The 17489-nt window shown below is 52.2% G+C and overlaps 2 protein-coding genes across 2 annotated transcripts; both read right to left on the bottom strand.

The window, feature by feature from the left end:
* Positions 1–4458: 4458 nt before the first annotated feature.
* LOC132321395 (olfactory receptor 14C36-like) lies at positions 4459–5394 on the bottom strand. Its single transcript, XM_059834893.1, has one exon. The coding sequence runs from the start codon at positions 5392–5394 to the stop codon at positions 4459–4461; it is 936 nt and encodes a 311-aa protein (XP_059690876.1).
* Positions 5395–13826: 8432 nt separating this feature from the next.
* On the bottom strand, positions 13827–14912 carry LOC132321396 (olfactory receptor 13C7-like). The gene is made up of 2 exons (XM_059834894.1): positions 14459–14912; positions 13827–14161 (listed from the first exon to the last, which is right to left on the bottom strand). Exons 1-2 carry the CDS (start codon positions 14910–14912, stop codon positions 13827–13829), a joined length of 789 nt encoding a protein of 262 aa, XP_059690877.1.
* Between the last annotated feature and the right edge of the window lie 2577 nt (positions 14913–17489).

Here is a 17489-nt window from a genome sequence, read left to right on the forward strand (position 1 = left end):
GACTGGCCCCATCCTCCTGGCACCCACCCCTTAACTATTTCTAAGCATTAATATGATCCCCCTCAGTCTTCTCTTCTCCAGTCTAGAAAGACCCAAGTCCCTCAGCCTTTCCTCCTAAGAAAGCTGTTCCACTCCCCTAATCATCTTCGTAGCCCTTTGCTGTCCTCTCTCCAGCAGCTCCCTGTCCTTCTTGAACCGGGGAGCCCAGAACAGGACACAGCACTCCAGATGCGCCTCACCAGGGCAGAGTAGAGGGGGAGGATAACCTCCCTCGCCCTCCTAGCCACACTTTTCTGGATGCAGCCCAGGATACCATTGGCCTTCTTGGCTACAAGGGCACATTGGTGGCTGGTGGTCATCCTGTTGTCCCCCAGGACTCCCAGGTCCCTTTCCACAGAGCTGCTCTCCAGCAGCTCAGCCCCTAACCTGTGCTGATGCAGGGGGTTATTCCGCCCCCGGTGCAGTGCCCTACACTTGCCTTTGCTGAATTTCATCAGGTTCCTCTCTGCCCAACTCTCCAGCCTGTCCAGGTGAAGCTGAATGGCAGCGCAGCCTTCCGGTGTGTCCGCCACTCCTCCCAGTTTTGTGTCATCAGCAAACTTGCTGAGGGCACCCTCTATCCCTTCATCCAGGTCATTGATGAATGTATTGAACAGGACTGGACCCAGTCCTGACCCCTGGGGAACACCACTTGTGACAGACCTCCAACTAGACTCTGGGCCACTAATCACAGCCCTCGGAGCTCTGTCTATCAGCCAGTTTCCAATCCACCCCACTGTCCATTCATCTAACCCACACTTCCTACGCTTGCCTCTGAGGATGATGTGGGAGACGGTGTCGAAAGCCTTGCTGAAGCCAAGGCAGACAACATCCACTGCCCTCCCCGCATCTATCCATGCAGTCATGCCATCGTAGAAGGCTATCAGATTGGTCAGACATGACTTTGCTTGGTGAATCCATGTTGACTACTTCTGATAAACTTCTTCTCCTCCTGGTGCTTTGAGATGACGCCCGGAACGAGCACCACGGGGAATAAACACAAAGAATTGGAGATCTGTGTGCGGTCGCAGGGCCATGATCCCGTTGCAATGACTGAGACATGGTGGGATAGCTCACATGACTGGAACGCTGTCATGATGGCTGTGTTCTTTTTAGGAAAGATAGGCCAGCAAGGGGAGGTGGTGGAGTTGCTCTTTATGTGGAGAGAGCAACTGGAATGTATCGAGCTCTCCCTGGGGGCAGATGAAGAGCGAGTTGAGAGCTTGTGGGTAAGGATTAAGGGGCAGGCTGACATGAGAGATGCTGTTGTGGGTGTTGATTACAGGCCACCTGATCAGGGTGGGGAAAATGATGAGGCCTTCTACAGAGAGCTGAGAGTCATGTCACCATCACAGGTCTCTGTTCTCATGGGGGATTTCACTCACCCTGGTACCTGCTGGGAAGGCTACACATCCAGGCATGTACAGTCCAGGAGGTTCCCCCTGTATATTGATGATAACTGGTGGAGGAGACAACAAGGAGAGGTGTTCTGCTGGACCTAGTACTGACAAACAAAGAGGGACTGGTGAGGGACATGAAGGTTGGGGGCACCCTCGGCTGTACTGGGCCAAAGCTTCTAGTTCCTCTTGTTTATTCTGCATGCTGCACGCATTAGTATAAACACACTTCAAATATGCTCCATTGTACTCAGCACATCGTGGAGCAGACTGAAGGACCGGGCTAGCACGCCGGCCCTCAAACATTGGAGTGCCACCCCCAGGTTTATCTCTGGTGAGCCTGGTTTTATCCCTTTCCCCCTTCAAATCCAATTTAAAGCTCTTTCAAGGAGCCCTGCTAGCTCCTCTGCAAAGATTCTTTTCCTCTTCTGGGACAGGTGTACCCCATCTGTTGACAGCAGGCCTGGTGTTGTGTAGACCGACGGATGATCAAAAATCCCCAAATCCTGCTGGTGACACCAGGCTCAGAGCCAGGTATTGATCTGCTGGCTCGTCCTGTTTCTTTCTTCATCATTTCCTGCAACTGGAAGGACAGAGGAGAGCACTACTTGTGCCTCTGATCCCTTAACCAGTCATCCCAAGGCCCTGAATTCTCTCTTGATTGCCCTTGGACTTCTTATTGCAACTTATTGGAACAGGCTGCCCAGGGAGGTGATGGAGTCACCAGCACTGGAGGGGTTCCAGGAACCTGTGGACGTGGCACTGCGGGACATGTTTAGTGGGCATGGTGGTGTTGTGGTGATGGTTGGACCTGGTGATCTTACAGGTCTTTTCCAACCTTAATGATTCTGTGATTCTGTGATTCATTGCTGCTGACATGAAAAAGCAAGAATGGATGATAATGCGAGGGCTGTACCAGGGTAGGAATTTTTCCCATCACATCTTTAACGCAGACCCTAGGGAGGCAGCAGACTTCCCAAAGAAGTGGGTCCAGTCTGCCTGTTGGGCCTTCTGTTCCCCTCAGGAGAGAGTCTCCTATGACAGTGGCCCATCTTTTTCTCTTTATGGAAGTGGTTTTGACACAGGGAGTAGTCTGACTTAACCTTGGGGACACCTTCAACCTAGATGAAACTTCGTCCTCGTCATTATTGGGTTCCACTTGCAGATTCTCGTACCTGTTGTGCAAGGACACCTGGGAAGGTGGGGTAGTGATGGAGGAGATGCGTCTGTTGTGCCAGGCAGGAACCTGTCGCCGTTTCCCCCTATCCCTTGAGTGACCGCGTTCAGCCAGGTGGAGAGAGGATAGGGAATCCTCCATATGATGTGTCTGGTCTGCCTGACAGGCTTGTTCCAGGAAAGGTAGGGTGTGTTTCCAGCATGTTCCCAGTGGAGCTCTGTCTGCAAAGACTCATCAGTCACAGTGGATGCAGAGTTTAGAGAGGCCATGGTGTTCTGCCAGGGAGTTACCATGGCTCCCTGGTCAAGCCGGCTGAGTTACAGCGCCCTTCCTGCACGCCCTTCCACGTGAACTGCCCCGCAAACTGCCGCGCCATGCCCTTTCTGATGCACCACACCCCATTTGTCCGCCCTGCTCATGGCACTCCCTAGGGTTTTCTTTTATACATGTGGGGGCTTGGCCACCATTGCTCCTGGCCCTACCCAGGTCTCGTTGGCCGCTGTCACGTTAGCTGCTGGCTTCTGATGGGTCTCTCCACTCCCCTGAGGTGTCCCTGGTTCAGGAAAGCCCCTGTACACTCTATACCCTGTACAGTGCTAGAGTGCTGCACTGCAGATCATGCCTGCACCAGAGCTGCTCACCTCAGCCACCATCACAACCCATCTCCAAGGACAGCCTGGTCAGGATGTCCTGGGAGCATGCAGGCGGGCCATGGTGGCCAGCTACAAGCACAGACATGCACTGCGGGTGCCTGCATGGGCTCAGAGCAGGGCACGAGGAGACACCCTACACCCAGCACAGAGGCCCTGTGGCAGTGCCCGTCGGCTGACACCGAGCTGGGGACTGTGGGACAAGAAGATGAGACCTTTGCAGCTGAGTGGTCCCCACATGGTCCCAGAGCCCCACAGTGCAGGCGCTGCATGGACCAGAGAGCATCAAAGGACAGGGAAACACTCCCCCGACACAGTCCACACAGCAGCCCTCTGTGCCTGCTCCCCCAGCAGCCCCCTATGTGCAGCCCCCCACCACTGCCTGCCCCTGTACAACCTCCGTTGTGTCCCATGGGGCCATCAGCAGACAGCCCTGCTGTGGGATCCGGGGGTCTGGCCCAGGTGAGAGGCTGGGCAGAGCTGGCCATGCCCCAGTACCCTGAGCCCAGCAGGAGGACGGAGCTGGCCACGCAAGAAAGGCCCCTCCCCAGGGCTGGGGTGTGTGGGCAGACATGGAAAAATGCCCCGCTCTGCTCCCTGCCAGCCCTGCTCCCCAGCACCTCTGAGGGCGTTTCACCTTCTGAGTCTCCATTCACAGCCCACCCCCGGGCACATGGAGAGTGCCTGTCCTCTCCTGAGCCCTCCACATTCCTTTCCAGAGGCACTGACATCTGCTATCAGCCCTGTCATACCTCTGGCAGCCGGAGGAAGGGGACTGGGAGCTCACGCACCATCTCCACTGCCTCTGGACACCAGGAAGGTGGTTTTCAGACAAGTTCTTAGTGTCCCAGGTGTGACTTGAGATTATGGCCCCAAACACAGTGAGAACAGAAGGAGAAAACTTTGAAAAGTCCAATTCCTTTGGAGTGTTGTTGGCAGGAGCTTTACAAGGAAAGCTCAGCCGTCAGGCACTGCACTCAGGAGACTGCCTTTTATTTCAGAGATGCTATTAGAGAGGCCAGACGTGACACAGTGTTCAACACATTGGTGAAAGGGTCAGACACAACAGGAACAAGCCGCAAGAGCAGTGGTATGAACCCCAGCAATTACTACCAGGTATGATAATCAGAGGGACAAAAAGCACAGTCCTGGGCTAAGAGAATCTCTGGGCACTCCACAGAGAAGGGGAGGCAGGTTATTGTTGATGGAGAAATGTCCATTGGATCGGTTTCCATAGGGCCTCCTTCAGCTCCTGGTTCCTCATGCTGTAGATGAGGGGGTTCACTGCTGGAGGCATCACCGAGTACAGAACTGCCATCACAAGGTCCAGGGATGGGGAGGAGATGGAGGGGGGCTTCAGGTAGGAAAACATGATGGTGCTGAGGAACAGGGAGGCAACGGCCAGGTGAGGGAGGCACGTGGAAAAGGCTTTGTGCCGTCCCTGCTCAGAGGGGATCCTCAGCACGGCCCTCAAGATCTGCACATAGGACAGCACAATGAAAACAAAACACCCAAAACTGAAACAAGCACTAACCACAATAAGCCCAACCTCCCTGAGGTAGGCGTCTGAGCAGGAGAGCTTGAGGATCTGGGGAATTTCACAAAAGAACTGGTTTACAACATTGCCTTGGCAGAGTGGTAGTGAAAATGTATTGGCTGTGTGCAGCACAGCGTAGAGCAACCCACTGCCCCAGGCAGCTGCTGCCATGTGGACACAAGCTGTGCTGCCCAGGAGGGTCCCGTAGTGCAGGGGTTTGCAGATGGCAACGTAGCGGTCGTAGGCCATGATAGTGAGAAGACAATACTCCCCTACAATCAAGAACAGAAAGAAAAACATCTGAGCAGCACATCCCAAGTAGGAAATGGCCCTGGTGTCCCAGAATGAATTGGCCATGGCTTTGGGGACAGTGGTGGAGATGGAGCCCAGGTCAAAGAGGGAGAGGTTGAGGAGGAAGAAGTACATGGGGCTGTGGAGGTGGTGGTCGCAGACTATGGCGGTGATGATGAGGCCATTGCCCAGGAGGGCAGCCAGGTAGATGCCCAGGAAGAGGAAGAAGTGCAAGAGCTGCAGCTCCCGCGTGTCTGTGAAGGCCAGGAGGAGGAACTGGGTGATGGAGCTGCTGTTGGACATTTGCTGTTTCTTGGTCTGGGGCTCTATCCAAAGAAGGAAAAGACAGGAAAAAATTAGGACAGATTTCTCTGAGAAAAGCCACTCCATTTTTCATAGCAACCCCCCCCAGCTGGAATGCATTTCCTTTCTCTAGTTTGTGCTGGCTGAGTGTGCTGTGAGGAGCAGGAGCTCTGCCCTTCTGCTGCTGAGGAGTCAGCTTTGCTCTGCTGCAGTGGGTACATGGGAGCTCATTTGTGACAGCTCCGATGATCACAGTGGATGTCAGATGTAATCCACCTTTCATGGAAAAGTTCAATATCTGCACTCATGACTGAGAGGAACGTGGCCTGAGGAAGAGGGGCTTAGCATGTCTTTTTGACAATATTGTCTATGTTTTTTTTTTTACAACATCACATCTGGCGGGTGTTTTTTTTAGGGGTAGAAATCCTCTTTTTTATGACTGAAAATGTGAAGAGTCTTGAGATGGGACAGGCAAAAGGTCTCAGCTATTTGTAACTTAATGCAGAGTCAGGAGAGCTGCAGTGTCTATCAGTTCTTTTCCCATCCACCTTGTCCTTTCACTTGTGCTGCCTTGAAGACGACTTCACAAACAAATAACTCTTTTAAAAAAAACCCTAAACCTGGACTCTGATGAGACCAAAGGAGCTCTGTTTCAAAGGACAGCTCTGCAAACTCTTCTCCAGCCCAGCCCAGAGGTGGAGGTGTGATGGAGAGGGCAGGACACGACCCCTCCCAGAGAGAAGCTACTGACTCTGCGAGGAGAGTGCCGACCCCCAAGGAAAGGCTCCGCACTCCCGAGGATCCCACAGCAGAGCTGCGCCTTTCTGGGGGGCAGCTTGCAAGCCCTGCAGGACAGGCAAAGCAGAGACTCGGGGGTCCCTCCGATGGGAGGTTCTACAGAGAGAGTCAGCTCATTGCCCCGCAGACAGTGCCCAGCAGACATCTGCAGGGAAACACAGAAAGAGAGCTGCCTGAGCGCACCCTCCCCCTGTGCTTGTTTGCAGTGTCCTCCCAACCCCGTCCCTGTCTCTGCTGCCTGCAGCTGTCCCTGCCAGGAGCTGGTTCTCTGTCCCCTGTGTCTCCTCCCTGGCAGTGCTCACAGAGCCCATCCCACCCGCTGCCTGCTCAGCTCTGCCCTGCAGAGCCCTCCCTGCAGCAGGACACTGCCCAGGGGCATCTCTGGGTGTGCAGGCTCTGAGGGGAACATCAGACCAGCCCTGGCGAGGCTGGAAAAGTGACACTGATGCTGTCTGTAACCACGGCATGGTGATTTCCAATACTCCCCGCTTTATTCACCTCTAAGAGGAACAGACTTGGAATTTCAGTGCCTCCTCCGGAAATGAGAGATTAATTTCTATGTGCCATTGCCCACCCAGACAACCCAGAGGAGAAGAGTGAAAGACCAGGATCCTTCCCTTTCAGGCAGCCCCTGCCTTGCTGTGCTTCCTGAAAAGTCTCCTGGGAAGATCCTGCAGTGATGTGGAGCTGTGAGCAGCCCTGACCCACACAGCACCCTCTCAACAGCAGAAGGACCCTGCCATTGCACTGGTCTCTCCTTCCACCCCCAGCTTCTCCCCACAGCGCCGTGGGGAGCTCCCCGGGCAGGCTGAGTGCTGACCCTGGCAGGCGGCAGAGTCCCTGCCCCAGCACCCAGCCCCGGGGGTGCAGGGACCCTGCTCGGAAGGACAGCCCTGGGCACCCCTGGCTGCACACCCACCTTCACACCCTGCAGCCGTCCCTGGCAGAAGGCAGCCCTCATGCCCTGTCCCTCTGATGGTGCAGCAGGGAAGCCCTGCTCTGGAGCACCTCCTCCTCCTCTACACTGGAGCACCTGTGGCAGTTCTTCCTGAAAGGTCTCAGAGTTTGTGGGATGTGCCACCATTAGGAGATCTGCCCGTGAACTGTACCTAAATCGCCCTGCAGCAAGAGACTTACCGTGTCAAGGGCTGTGAAGATTTCTCCTCCAGTGAGCTCGCCTCTGTCCTCCCACCCCAGACTGCCTTTAACCTCTCTCTGCCTTGATCCTCTCCCCTCGGTGCCTGCAGGCAGTGCCCTCAGCCCTGCTGCACTTCGCAGAGGAGCTGCTCCTGGGCAGAGCTGTCTCTCGGCAGTGCTGCCCGCTTGCCCTGAGCTCCCTCCATCCCAGGAGCCCGGCCCAGCTCAGCAGCAGAGGAGCAGCCCAAGGCGGCACTTTCTCTGCCCCTCGGGGCTCCCCCCAGGGGTCCCTGGGGCTCCAGGGGAACCTGCTGTGAAACAGGCTGGAGCAATCACTGAGGTTCCCTCCCGCAGCTGGGGAGAGACACTTCTTCCCAGCACTGACATTTCCCTGCTGAGAGACAGACTCACACCTAAATATCACCTTTTCTTGGCCCATCTTTAGACAGGACAGCCAGACAGGGACAGGCAGGGATCTCCTTTACCCCTGCTGAGGGAAGGGATGCAGCTGAGCCCGACAAGGCATCTCATCCTGGGTTTGGAGTGCTGGGGCTGGAAGGGCACTCAGCTCCCTCCCATGCACACCACAGACCCACAGCAGGTGGGATTCCTCCTGCCCCCCTTCAGGTGGACACACAATAGGCACCTGCATGTGAGCTCCTGCTCTCAGCTCCCATGGTAATTAATGGAGCTGGAGGCCAGGAGTGAGCTGTTCAGATGCAGTTGTCTGGTGACATCTGAGGTGCCAGAGGTGGTCAAAGATATGTGCCGCTAATAGAGACAGATTGAAGGTACGTGCAGGCTGATGTAGAGACAGGCCAACATCTGGGGCATCTTCTTGGAGGCTCTTGGGAATTTCCTTTGGCCAACTGAAAGGACAGCTGCTGCCCAAATTAAGGGCAACTGAACCTGTCCCTACTCGTTATGTTCAGGTCAGCCTATAGAGACATTCATAGGATGGAATGGAGTCGTATGCCACAGGGAGAGCTCTGTCTCTTTCTTCCTCTCCTCCAGGTGTTGGATTCACTAGACCTTCACTGACTGTATTGGCAGCTGTCTCGTGTTCATCCCCACATTGTGGTACAGAATTCAAGGCAGCTGCTCAATGTAATGTTCAAATCCAGGCCCACAGAGCTACATGAGATGCCAGGGCTGGCAAGAAAATCACAGGACCAACAGGAAAGCAATTCCCATTCAGGGTGGGTGCGTGACAAGACACCGCAGGCGGCATTGCAGACAATGCAATTTAGTGGCTGTGTGCCATTGAATGTTGCCATCACTCAGAGGTATCGCTCATCAGATGTCATCAGAGAGGCAACGTCTGTCCCTTCTCTACCCAACAGCTGCAGGCATTGCGTGAACACAAAGCACATCACACAGGGATCTTTATTCACTCCCTTGATGATACAGTCCCGGAACAGAACAATCCTTTTCTCACTGTGCCTGCACACATCTTGTCTTCAAAGACTACATCCTCCAACCACAGCAATGGTCCATATCAAAACTCAATTGACACTCAAAAGGGAATTCAAGGGCACCAAGATGAGCTGTTGCTAATTCAGGAAGAGTTAAGGAAGAGACAGAGAGACTGTGGAACCACTTCTGAGTTTAGTAAGAGTAGGTGTAGATGGATCTGAGATGCTCTGTGTCCCCTCTGCCTCAGTTTCCACCAGCAAGGTCTCCCAGGCCTTTGTGCTTTGAGGCAGGGCTCTGGAGGAGAACAACCAGCTGTGAATGGGGATGAAGCCAGGGGTTACCTGAGCAAACTGCACACCTACCAGTCCATTGGACCGTAGGGGCTGCATCCAAGTGTGCTGGGAGAGTTCTTCACCAGTAGAACCTGGTCCATGATGATCCCAGTAAGGAAGGTACTCAGACTCTGTGAGGTATCATTTAAAATGCTGTGAGGGCTAAGATTATAAGGAGACAATAGTATAGGTAATCTTTGATCCAGTTAGGTGGTGGGATGCCTAGGTGGTGTAGCATCAGATGGGACTCCCAGCCATGCGAAGCATGCCACGCAGACCCTGTCCAGAGAAAAAAGTCTCCCATTTTGGCCATTCAAACTCTTACTGTTCTCTTACAAGGAAACGAGACTATGCCTGTTCTCCACAGTCAGTCAGAAATAATGTTCTCATGAGACCTTCCTGCTGCATTGTCAGACAGAGACAAGGCCATGCAGGTGCCATGATGGCCAGTACCGCATGGGAGCTGCCCGCAGGCTGCACTGTGACAAGGAGCTGCTGAGGTTGTCCTGTGCCCAAGGGATCTCTGCAGCACTGTACAGGTGTGGAGGCCACGCTGTACACGCAGCACAGCGCAGCACAGCACTAACTGCTCGATGCACAATGGTCTTATGGTCAGGATCAGTGATCAGGTTTCCCTGTGAGAAGTCTGCGCTCCACCCCGGTGCCACGGCTGAGGTGCTGCAGCCCAAAGGTGCATGGCCAGGAGGAGCTGGAGCACAGGCAGGAGGAGGTGAAGCCCCAGGACTTGTCACTCTACTGTGATGGTTTGGGATTAAATGAGATGTGGTGGCACAGCTTGCTGAGCTGGGGTGCTGCAGTGGAGGGATACAGGCTCTGATGGAGAAGGTGACAGGGAGGACGAGAATTGGGGGGAAGCACCCTGCGTGAAGGAGCAGCTATGATATGTGGAGCTCCTCTGTGAGATGGGCCACAGGCTGGGCTACCCCCTGTGAGTGAGGATGAGAAGGGAAGTCAGTAAGGGTGACATGGTATCGGCAGTCATAACCTACTTGGTCAGGGAGAGGAAACAGCAATAGTCCTCTCTCAGCAAGCCGAGGAAGTCTCCAGGTTAAGGAGCAGGTTCCTGTGGGGGACTGTAAGTGCCCTGGCATTCCCTGGCCAGGCAAAGCGACAGGATGCCGGCAGCCTGGATGCTCCTGGGACAAGTTCCTAAGAGAGCTGCCAGGTGGGACAGTAAGGGGGATGCTCACCTGGAGGTGAGCATCTTGGCCCAGGTGGCCAAGAAGGCCAACGGCATCCTGGCTTGCATCAGAAATGGTGTGGCCAGCAGGAGCAGGGAGGTGATCATGCCTCTGTACTCGGCTCTGGTGAGGCCGCACCTCGAATACTGTGTTCAGTTTTGGGCCCCTCACTACAAGAAGGACATTGAGGTGCTGGAGCGTGTCCAGAGAAGGGCGACGAAGCTGGTGAGGGGTCTGGAACACAAGTCTTACGAGGAGCGGCTGAGCGAGCTGGGGTTGTTTAGCCTGGAGAAGAGGAGGCTGAGGGGAGACCTCATCGCTCTCTACAATTACCTGAAAGGGGGTTGCAGAGAGGTGGGTGTTGGTCTCTTCTCCCAAGTGACTAGTGACAGGACTAGAGGAAATGGCCTCAAGTTGCGACAGGGGAGGTTCAGGCTAGACATTAGGAAAAAGTTCTTCACTGAGAGAGTGGTGAAACACTGGAATAGGCTGCCCAGGCAGGTGGTAGAGTCACCCTCCCTGGAGGTCTTCAAGGAGCGTGTGGATGTGGCATTGTGGGATGTAGCTTGATGGACATGGTGCTGTGTGGTGTTGGGTGGGTTGTGGCTTGTTATTGTTGTTGTGTGGCGTGGGTTTTGTGGTGTGGTTTTTTTTTTTGTGGTTTCCCCCCCCCCCCCCCCCCCCCCCCGCCCCAGGTTGGACTCGATGATCTTACAGGTCTTTTCCAACCGTACTGATTCTGTGATTCTGTGATTCTGTGAGGTGGTACTGGCAAACAAGGAAATAGTGGGGTCCCAGGTGTCAAAGGAAGGCCAGCAGCAGAGCACAGGCTGGTGGACTCCAGAGGGGGGGACTGATCCAGGTGGTGCCGTGGGAAGCAGCTCTGAAGGGGGAAGGAGCTCAGGAAATGTGATAGGCCTTGCAGGACAGCCTCTTCCGAGCACAAGAAGGATCTCTCTGAATACCTATGGAAAAGAAACATTCATCTGTTGGCCAACATTGCTATGACGGCCAACCGCATACTGGCTTGTATCAGAAACCATGTGGCCGGCAGGACTAGGGAAGTGATTGTCCCCCTGTAGAGAGGTGGGTGCTGGTCTCTTCTCCCAAGTAACAAGTGATAGGAGAAGAGGAAACAGCCACAAGTTGTGCCAGGGGATGCTTAGAGCGGATATTAGGAAAAATTTCTTCACTGAGAAGGTTGTCAGACAGTGGAACAGGCTGCCATGGGACGTGGTTGAGTCACGATAGCTGGAGGTTTTTAAAAGACCTGTGGATGAGGCGCTTAGGGACATGGTTTAGTGGTGGACTTAGCAGGGTTATGTTTATGGTTGGACTTGATGATCTTAAAGGTCTTTTCCAACCTAAACCATTCTATGAATTGATGTTTCTATGATCCTTGTACAGAGTCCGCAAACAAGTGCCACAAATCGATGCCACCATTCCAGAGAAGGACACAAGGCATTTGACCAGGTTGTTGAACCCTGGAATCGGTATGCCATGCCTCCTGAGGTTCCCACAAGCACCTAAACTTTTTTCCAGAGAAGTGTGAGTCCTCTTTAGGTGTCCTGCCTGTCTCCTGCCCCATGCTGTGCCTTAGGCTGTGAAGAGAATCAAAACCAACTTTATGACTAGGTTAGCTTCATTTTACATGCTGAAATACAGGGCAGATGAAGGGAGCTCTGAGCTTCCAGGCTCTCTGCCGCCCAGTTAGGACTTCAGAGAATGGAAATGCAGGTAAACTTCTTGTGCCAGTGTACACCACATCAAAATTTTGCCTTCCTTTGTACCTTTTCGCTAACCTGGGATCTGCCCTTTGGCTGCCTTTGGTTAAAAAAGAAACTATTCTTCTCTTCCACCTCCCCCTCCTCAAAAAAGCAGAGAAAAAACATATGGAGCATGGATTACTTAAGGGCAATACTGTAATCTTTAAATGATAAGAGAGAGCAAAGATAGTACAACGAATTCCAAAACATCCTTGAGAGCTTCCTTATTTTCACTTGTCTCCAAAGCTCAGCCTGATTAGGTCTTGAAAGGACTACCTCAAATCTCTGCAACCCAAATCCCTCCAACCTTCTCTTAGCCAAGGTCCTTTAGCCCAGGACACTTCTGCCCGTCACTTCAGCACACTGTCCAATCTCTCTTTTTCAGTTGAGTGACATCAAGGTAGTCCCTTGCAACTCCATTCCCTACAAAAGTCTTCTCTCCATTCTGATCCCACTTGGATCACGCCATGTTATGTACGGCTCCATCCTCCTCTTGCAGAGCTCCATTGGATGGGCAGTTTTCCATTTCTTTCATGCCCATTCACCTTCACAACATTTTCTCTTGCATGCATACCACATATTGTCTGAAGCAGCACATTTACCCCCCACAGCTTCACTCCTTTCCCACTGCAGGCTGAGATATTTCTCCTCTTGGAGCAGACATTGTGCAAAACTGCTCCATATATGGAAACCCACTTCAATGCTGCATATTCATTTGGGCTAAAAAAAAGATAAAGAAAATATCCTGAGCTAGTTTTTCAAAGACACATTTTCAAAGCGGCAAAGCAGATCCAATACAGAAATGCTGAGAGCCAAGTTACAAAGAGAGGGGGAAAAATAGGTGAAGACTCACAAATTTGTCCAGACTCACAAATTCTCTGTCAGTCAAGAGCAAGTCCCACAGCCTGTGGGATGTTTTCATGAATTGACCCTCTGGGAAGTTTTGTTTCTTGGGCCTCTTGGCTCGAGCCTGTGGCATTGACATTTCCAGGAAGAGGAAAAGTTCTGGTTCAGCTATCAGACTTTTGCCGTCCTGCCTGGAGATCCAGGAGAGTTGTGTCACACAACACCCAGTGTCATAGTGAAGACGGAGGCAGTGTGAATTTTAGTGGTTTGGACTCCAAGGAATTACATTGTTGGATGGGAGTCAGAATATGAGAAGGAAAGAAAGGGGAAGTAATGATTTCTGTGTTAAAAAATTGGGAAACTGAGACCCAACTTGTGCATCTTTCCTCTGCGCAAGGATCTACCTTTTTTTTTTTTCAGAGGATCTGACCCTATCAGAGTAGCTTTCACAGTTCTCCTCTGCTAGGAAGCCCAGAGAACAAAGAGATGGGATTCACCTAGTTGGATTTAGACATGTGCAGTGGAAGGGCTTGATCCAGCTGCCCACTTCTCCCTGCCAATAGGGAGATGCCCTGAGGAATCCCAGACATGCAGGAATGCCACGCCTCAGCCTGGCTGGGTGACAGAAGAGAAAACAGCATGCTTAGAGTCAGTTTCCTCCCACTCCTGGGCAGGTGTGGCATTTCAACAGCTCCCACTTGCAGGATCACAACCGGGTTTCCTTTAAAGAAGGAAGAAAGCCAGGCAAGTTTTTTACACTCTTCAAGACCAGACCTATATTTCTTTAAGACACAAATTCCCTTCTCCCGCTTTTCATTCCACAACCAGTCCCAAGATTCTGCACTTCTAAAGATATACCTGGTACACAAAAGAGGCACTTACAAGTGGTCCCCACTTGATCAAAAGAGATCCACCACCTGTTTATTCCTGGTGGATCACAACATGTATGAGCTCTCGATGCAGGCCACAGTTTTTCTGAGTGCATTTCCAAGAACCCCCTTGACCTCCCTGTTCCGCAGGCTGCAGAGGAGTGGATTGACCAGGGGCGTGAGGATGGTGTAGAAAAAGGAGAGGACTTTATGGAGCTGCCTCAGGGAGGCTGTCCTGGGTGTCATATAGACAAGGACGAGGGTGCCATAGAAAACAGTCACCAAGATGAGGTGAGAGGAGCAGGTGGAGAAGGCCTTCTGCCTCCCCATGGTGGTTGGGATCCTCAGGACTGCAGCTTTGATGCAGATGTAGGATACCAGTGTGAGTCCAAATGGGAAGACTACACCCAGAAAGCAGACTCTGAAAGTAACCAGCCTAAGCACCGTGGTGTCACTGCAGGCAAGCTCTAGCAATGGGGCAAAACCACAGAAGAAGTGATCAGTGGCATTGGGAGCACAGAACTGTAACCTGGAAAAGAGCCCGGTGACTATGGTAGACATGAGCAATGCTGCTAGCCAAGACCCAGCCGCCAGCTGGAGACAGAGCTTCCAGTTCATGAGGCTTGCCTAGAGCAGGGCTTGACAGATGGCCAAGTAGCAATCCTAGGACATGGTGGCCAGCAGATAGCACTAAGTACCTGCAAAACAGCCAAAGAAAAAGAACTGTGCCATGCAGCCTTGGGCAGAAATGGTTCTGTCCCTGGCTAGGAAGCTGGCCAGCAGCCTGGGCAGGATAGTGGAGGTGTAGCAGATTTCCACACTGGAGAAATTCCCCAGGAAGACGGACATGGGAGTGTGAAGATGCCCATCTGCCAGCACCAGCACAACAATGAGGATGTTAACAAACACCGTCACGATGTAGATCCCGAGGGAGAGGAGAAAGAGAGGCGCCTGAAGCTTGGGGACATTACTCAGTCCCAGCAGGAGGAGGAACTCCACTGGTGATGTCCGCTTGTCCCAATCCTCTTTCTCCATGAAGTGCTGTAGGACCTTCTTTTCCCCACTTGGCAGGAAGGGAACCTGAGGAAGGGCATGCGCTTCTCTGTTTGTTGTACAAAGGAATCGGGAAGGAGTCACTGCCAGAGACAACATGGCGGTTTTCCCTCCTCTGACTGAATTCACACTTGGCTTAGGGGCTCCATTCCTCGTGAAAGGGCAGGAACAGGTTCTTTGAGAGGGACAAACTGCTCTTCTTGGAAGAACCTCCTCTCATTAGAGAGATGAGTTGCCGCACTGAGGTGCCTATTTCTGTGGAATGAGAGAGAATGTTCATTTGCTCACATTACATTATGACGCATGAAGTTATTCCCCGTAGTACCTGGCACAGGCGTTAGCCAAGTCCTGCTTTCAAGCAACAGAAAGAGGGGCCCGACAGAAAAGCTCCATCGTGCAAAAAAGCCTTTAGGGCAACGCATTGTGCCATAGACTGATCTTCACCCTGAGGAAGAAATTTCTCAAACTTTTTACCTTTACAGCGAGTTGGAGATGGCCGAGGCAGTCACCTAGACAGCCCAGAGAGCTCCTGGAATGGAGGAGCCCTTTTACTCAGTCATTCACCCCTCCTACACTGGGGTGCCTTGGTCCTGAAGGTGCTTCCATGGGGAGGGTGCCTCAGATTCACTGCTCGCTCTAAATCACATCCCATGTAGATGGCTGAGAGACAACTGTGAGAGAGCTGAGGGATTGAGATGGATCCCTAAGATACGCGCAAGATGGAGAAAGAGACAGCGAGAGATTAAGAGAGTTGAGAACATAAGGGACATGTCTTGGCAGCCTGGCCCCATACACTCTGCCCCAACCTCTGCCTGTCCACTGAGGTGTGTGAGTGCCCATTAGCTTATGCCCCACAGCTCTGACTGCACTGACCACCACGCTGCCTGTATCTGGGTTCAGCAGTGTCAAGGACACAGAGAGGGTATCTAAGGAAAGAGGAGCTGGAATGAGAAGACAGGCAGGACAGGACTGTACCAAGACACATGGTCTCACTTCATAGCTGCCACTGTGCAAAGAGCCACTGGCACTAAATGGCAACACTGTGACAGGGATTAGAGAAGAGGACAGGTTTCCGTTTAATTTTGGAGAGACTTTAAGGTACAATTGTATCCCTCATGTCTTCAAAGGATGGCCCTGCTGAGCAAGAGTCCCTCCCTTCTGCAAATGACCTATGGGAAAACTAAGCTGCCAAGTCTATGCTAAGTACAGTTCTCCTGAAGACCACTGTAGGAGGAGATGATATCACCTTTTAGAGTGCTGATCTTCCCCGCTATCAAAGGATGTCAGACAATGAACTCATGTTTTTAGATATTAAATTTATAAAAGTCTATGTCTGAGCAAGATAATTCCACTGAATGTGCTGGATTAGCTGAAGTATTGGCTCTGGGACCATTGTGTCAAGGACTGGACATTTCTTTCACCAAACATGAGTGATCTGGAGACAGGTGCACTGTTACTCAAAACGACATTCCTGACCAATGTTCTAGATTCGGGACCAAATTAGAAGAGAGGTCATTCTCAACAGTTCAACTGGACTGAATTTCAGGCATGTTTTTGTTCTGACCGGGAGGTTAACAGAGATGTAAGTGCCACTTGGTCCAGAAAGCAAGCTGTTACTGTTCTCTTCATTGTGTTCCACCTATTTTCTGTCATTTTCTAAAGACTAAGAGGTTCAGCAAAGATCTGCCACCAAAATAATCAGGAAACCAGATTTAGGAGGAAGGCGAAGTTGCATGAGAACTGGAGGAGGGTGAAGCTTGTTGAGAATTGGGTGTGCCATGGAGGGACGAAGTCCTCTGCTTGTTGCTCTCTGTCTTGGTTTGCATGCTTAGAAAATGCCACTGTGGTATTCACCAGGGTTTGTAAAGTGCTTGTAGGTCATTTGAAAGGCATTGCTATGTAGGGTCGTCCTATGATGACCTGTTGCAGAAGAGAGTCTGGTGTGATATTCGATTAAGGAGATCTTACACTGCTAAGAAAGAGAGGTCTCATTTCTGCAGATGCATCATAACCATGTGTTTGCCCTCCCCACCCCTCTCCCCTTTGAAAATTCACTTACAACACCTCTCCTCATGTGGAAAAGTGGTTTCTGAAGATTATCCCACTTCTCTTGAAACCTGCCTTGAGAGCATCTTCCATCAGCTGATTCCTGAGGCTGAAAATAAAGGGTTCGTCAAAGGAGTTGGCACTGTGTTGAGAAGGGCCACTGCCTTGTTTCAGGAAATGTGGTGACTTGAAGGCTGGACATACATGAAGATGCAGCCCAGAAGGGAGTAGAAGTAGCACTGAGTTAAGCAGCCTGGGCAGGACATGGCTTTGCTGGCCATGCACAAGTTTCCTACGTCTTTGGGTATGATGGATATGGTGATGAAAACCTCCAAACAGGAGAGGTTACAGAGGGAAAAGTCTGTGGGACTGTAGAGGTCTCTTTCAGCAAGAACAAGGGAATGATCGGCAGGTTTGTCCCTAGGATATGCAGGTACGAAGCCAGGAGAGCGATTGCCATGAGGCGCTCCTGATGGTGGAGGGAGGAGAAGCCCAAGAGAAGGAACTCTGTGACAGTCGTATGGTTCAACATTTCTGCATCTGAGCTGCAGTGGTGGGGGGCGTGGGGAGAATAACCCCATATATCAGGACAGGCTGGGACGTGAGCAGCTGAGGAGCAGGGCCTGGGCA

Source organism: Gavia stellata, unplaced genomic scaffold (assembly GCF_030936135.1).
Source record: "Gavia stellata isolate bGavSte3 unplaced genomic scaffold, bGavSte3.hap2 HAP2_SCAFFOLD_42, whole genome shotgun sequence".
Lineage (NCBI taxonomy): Eukaryota > Metazoa > Chordata > Aves > Gaviiformes > Gaviidae > Gavia > Gavia stellata.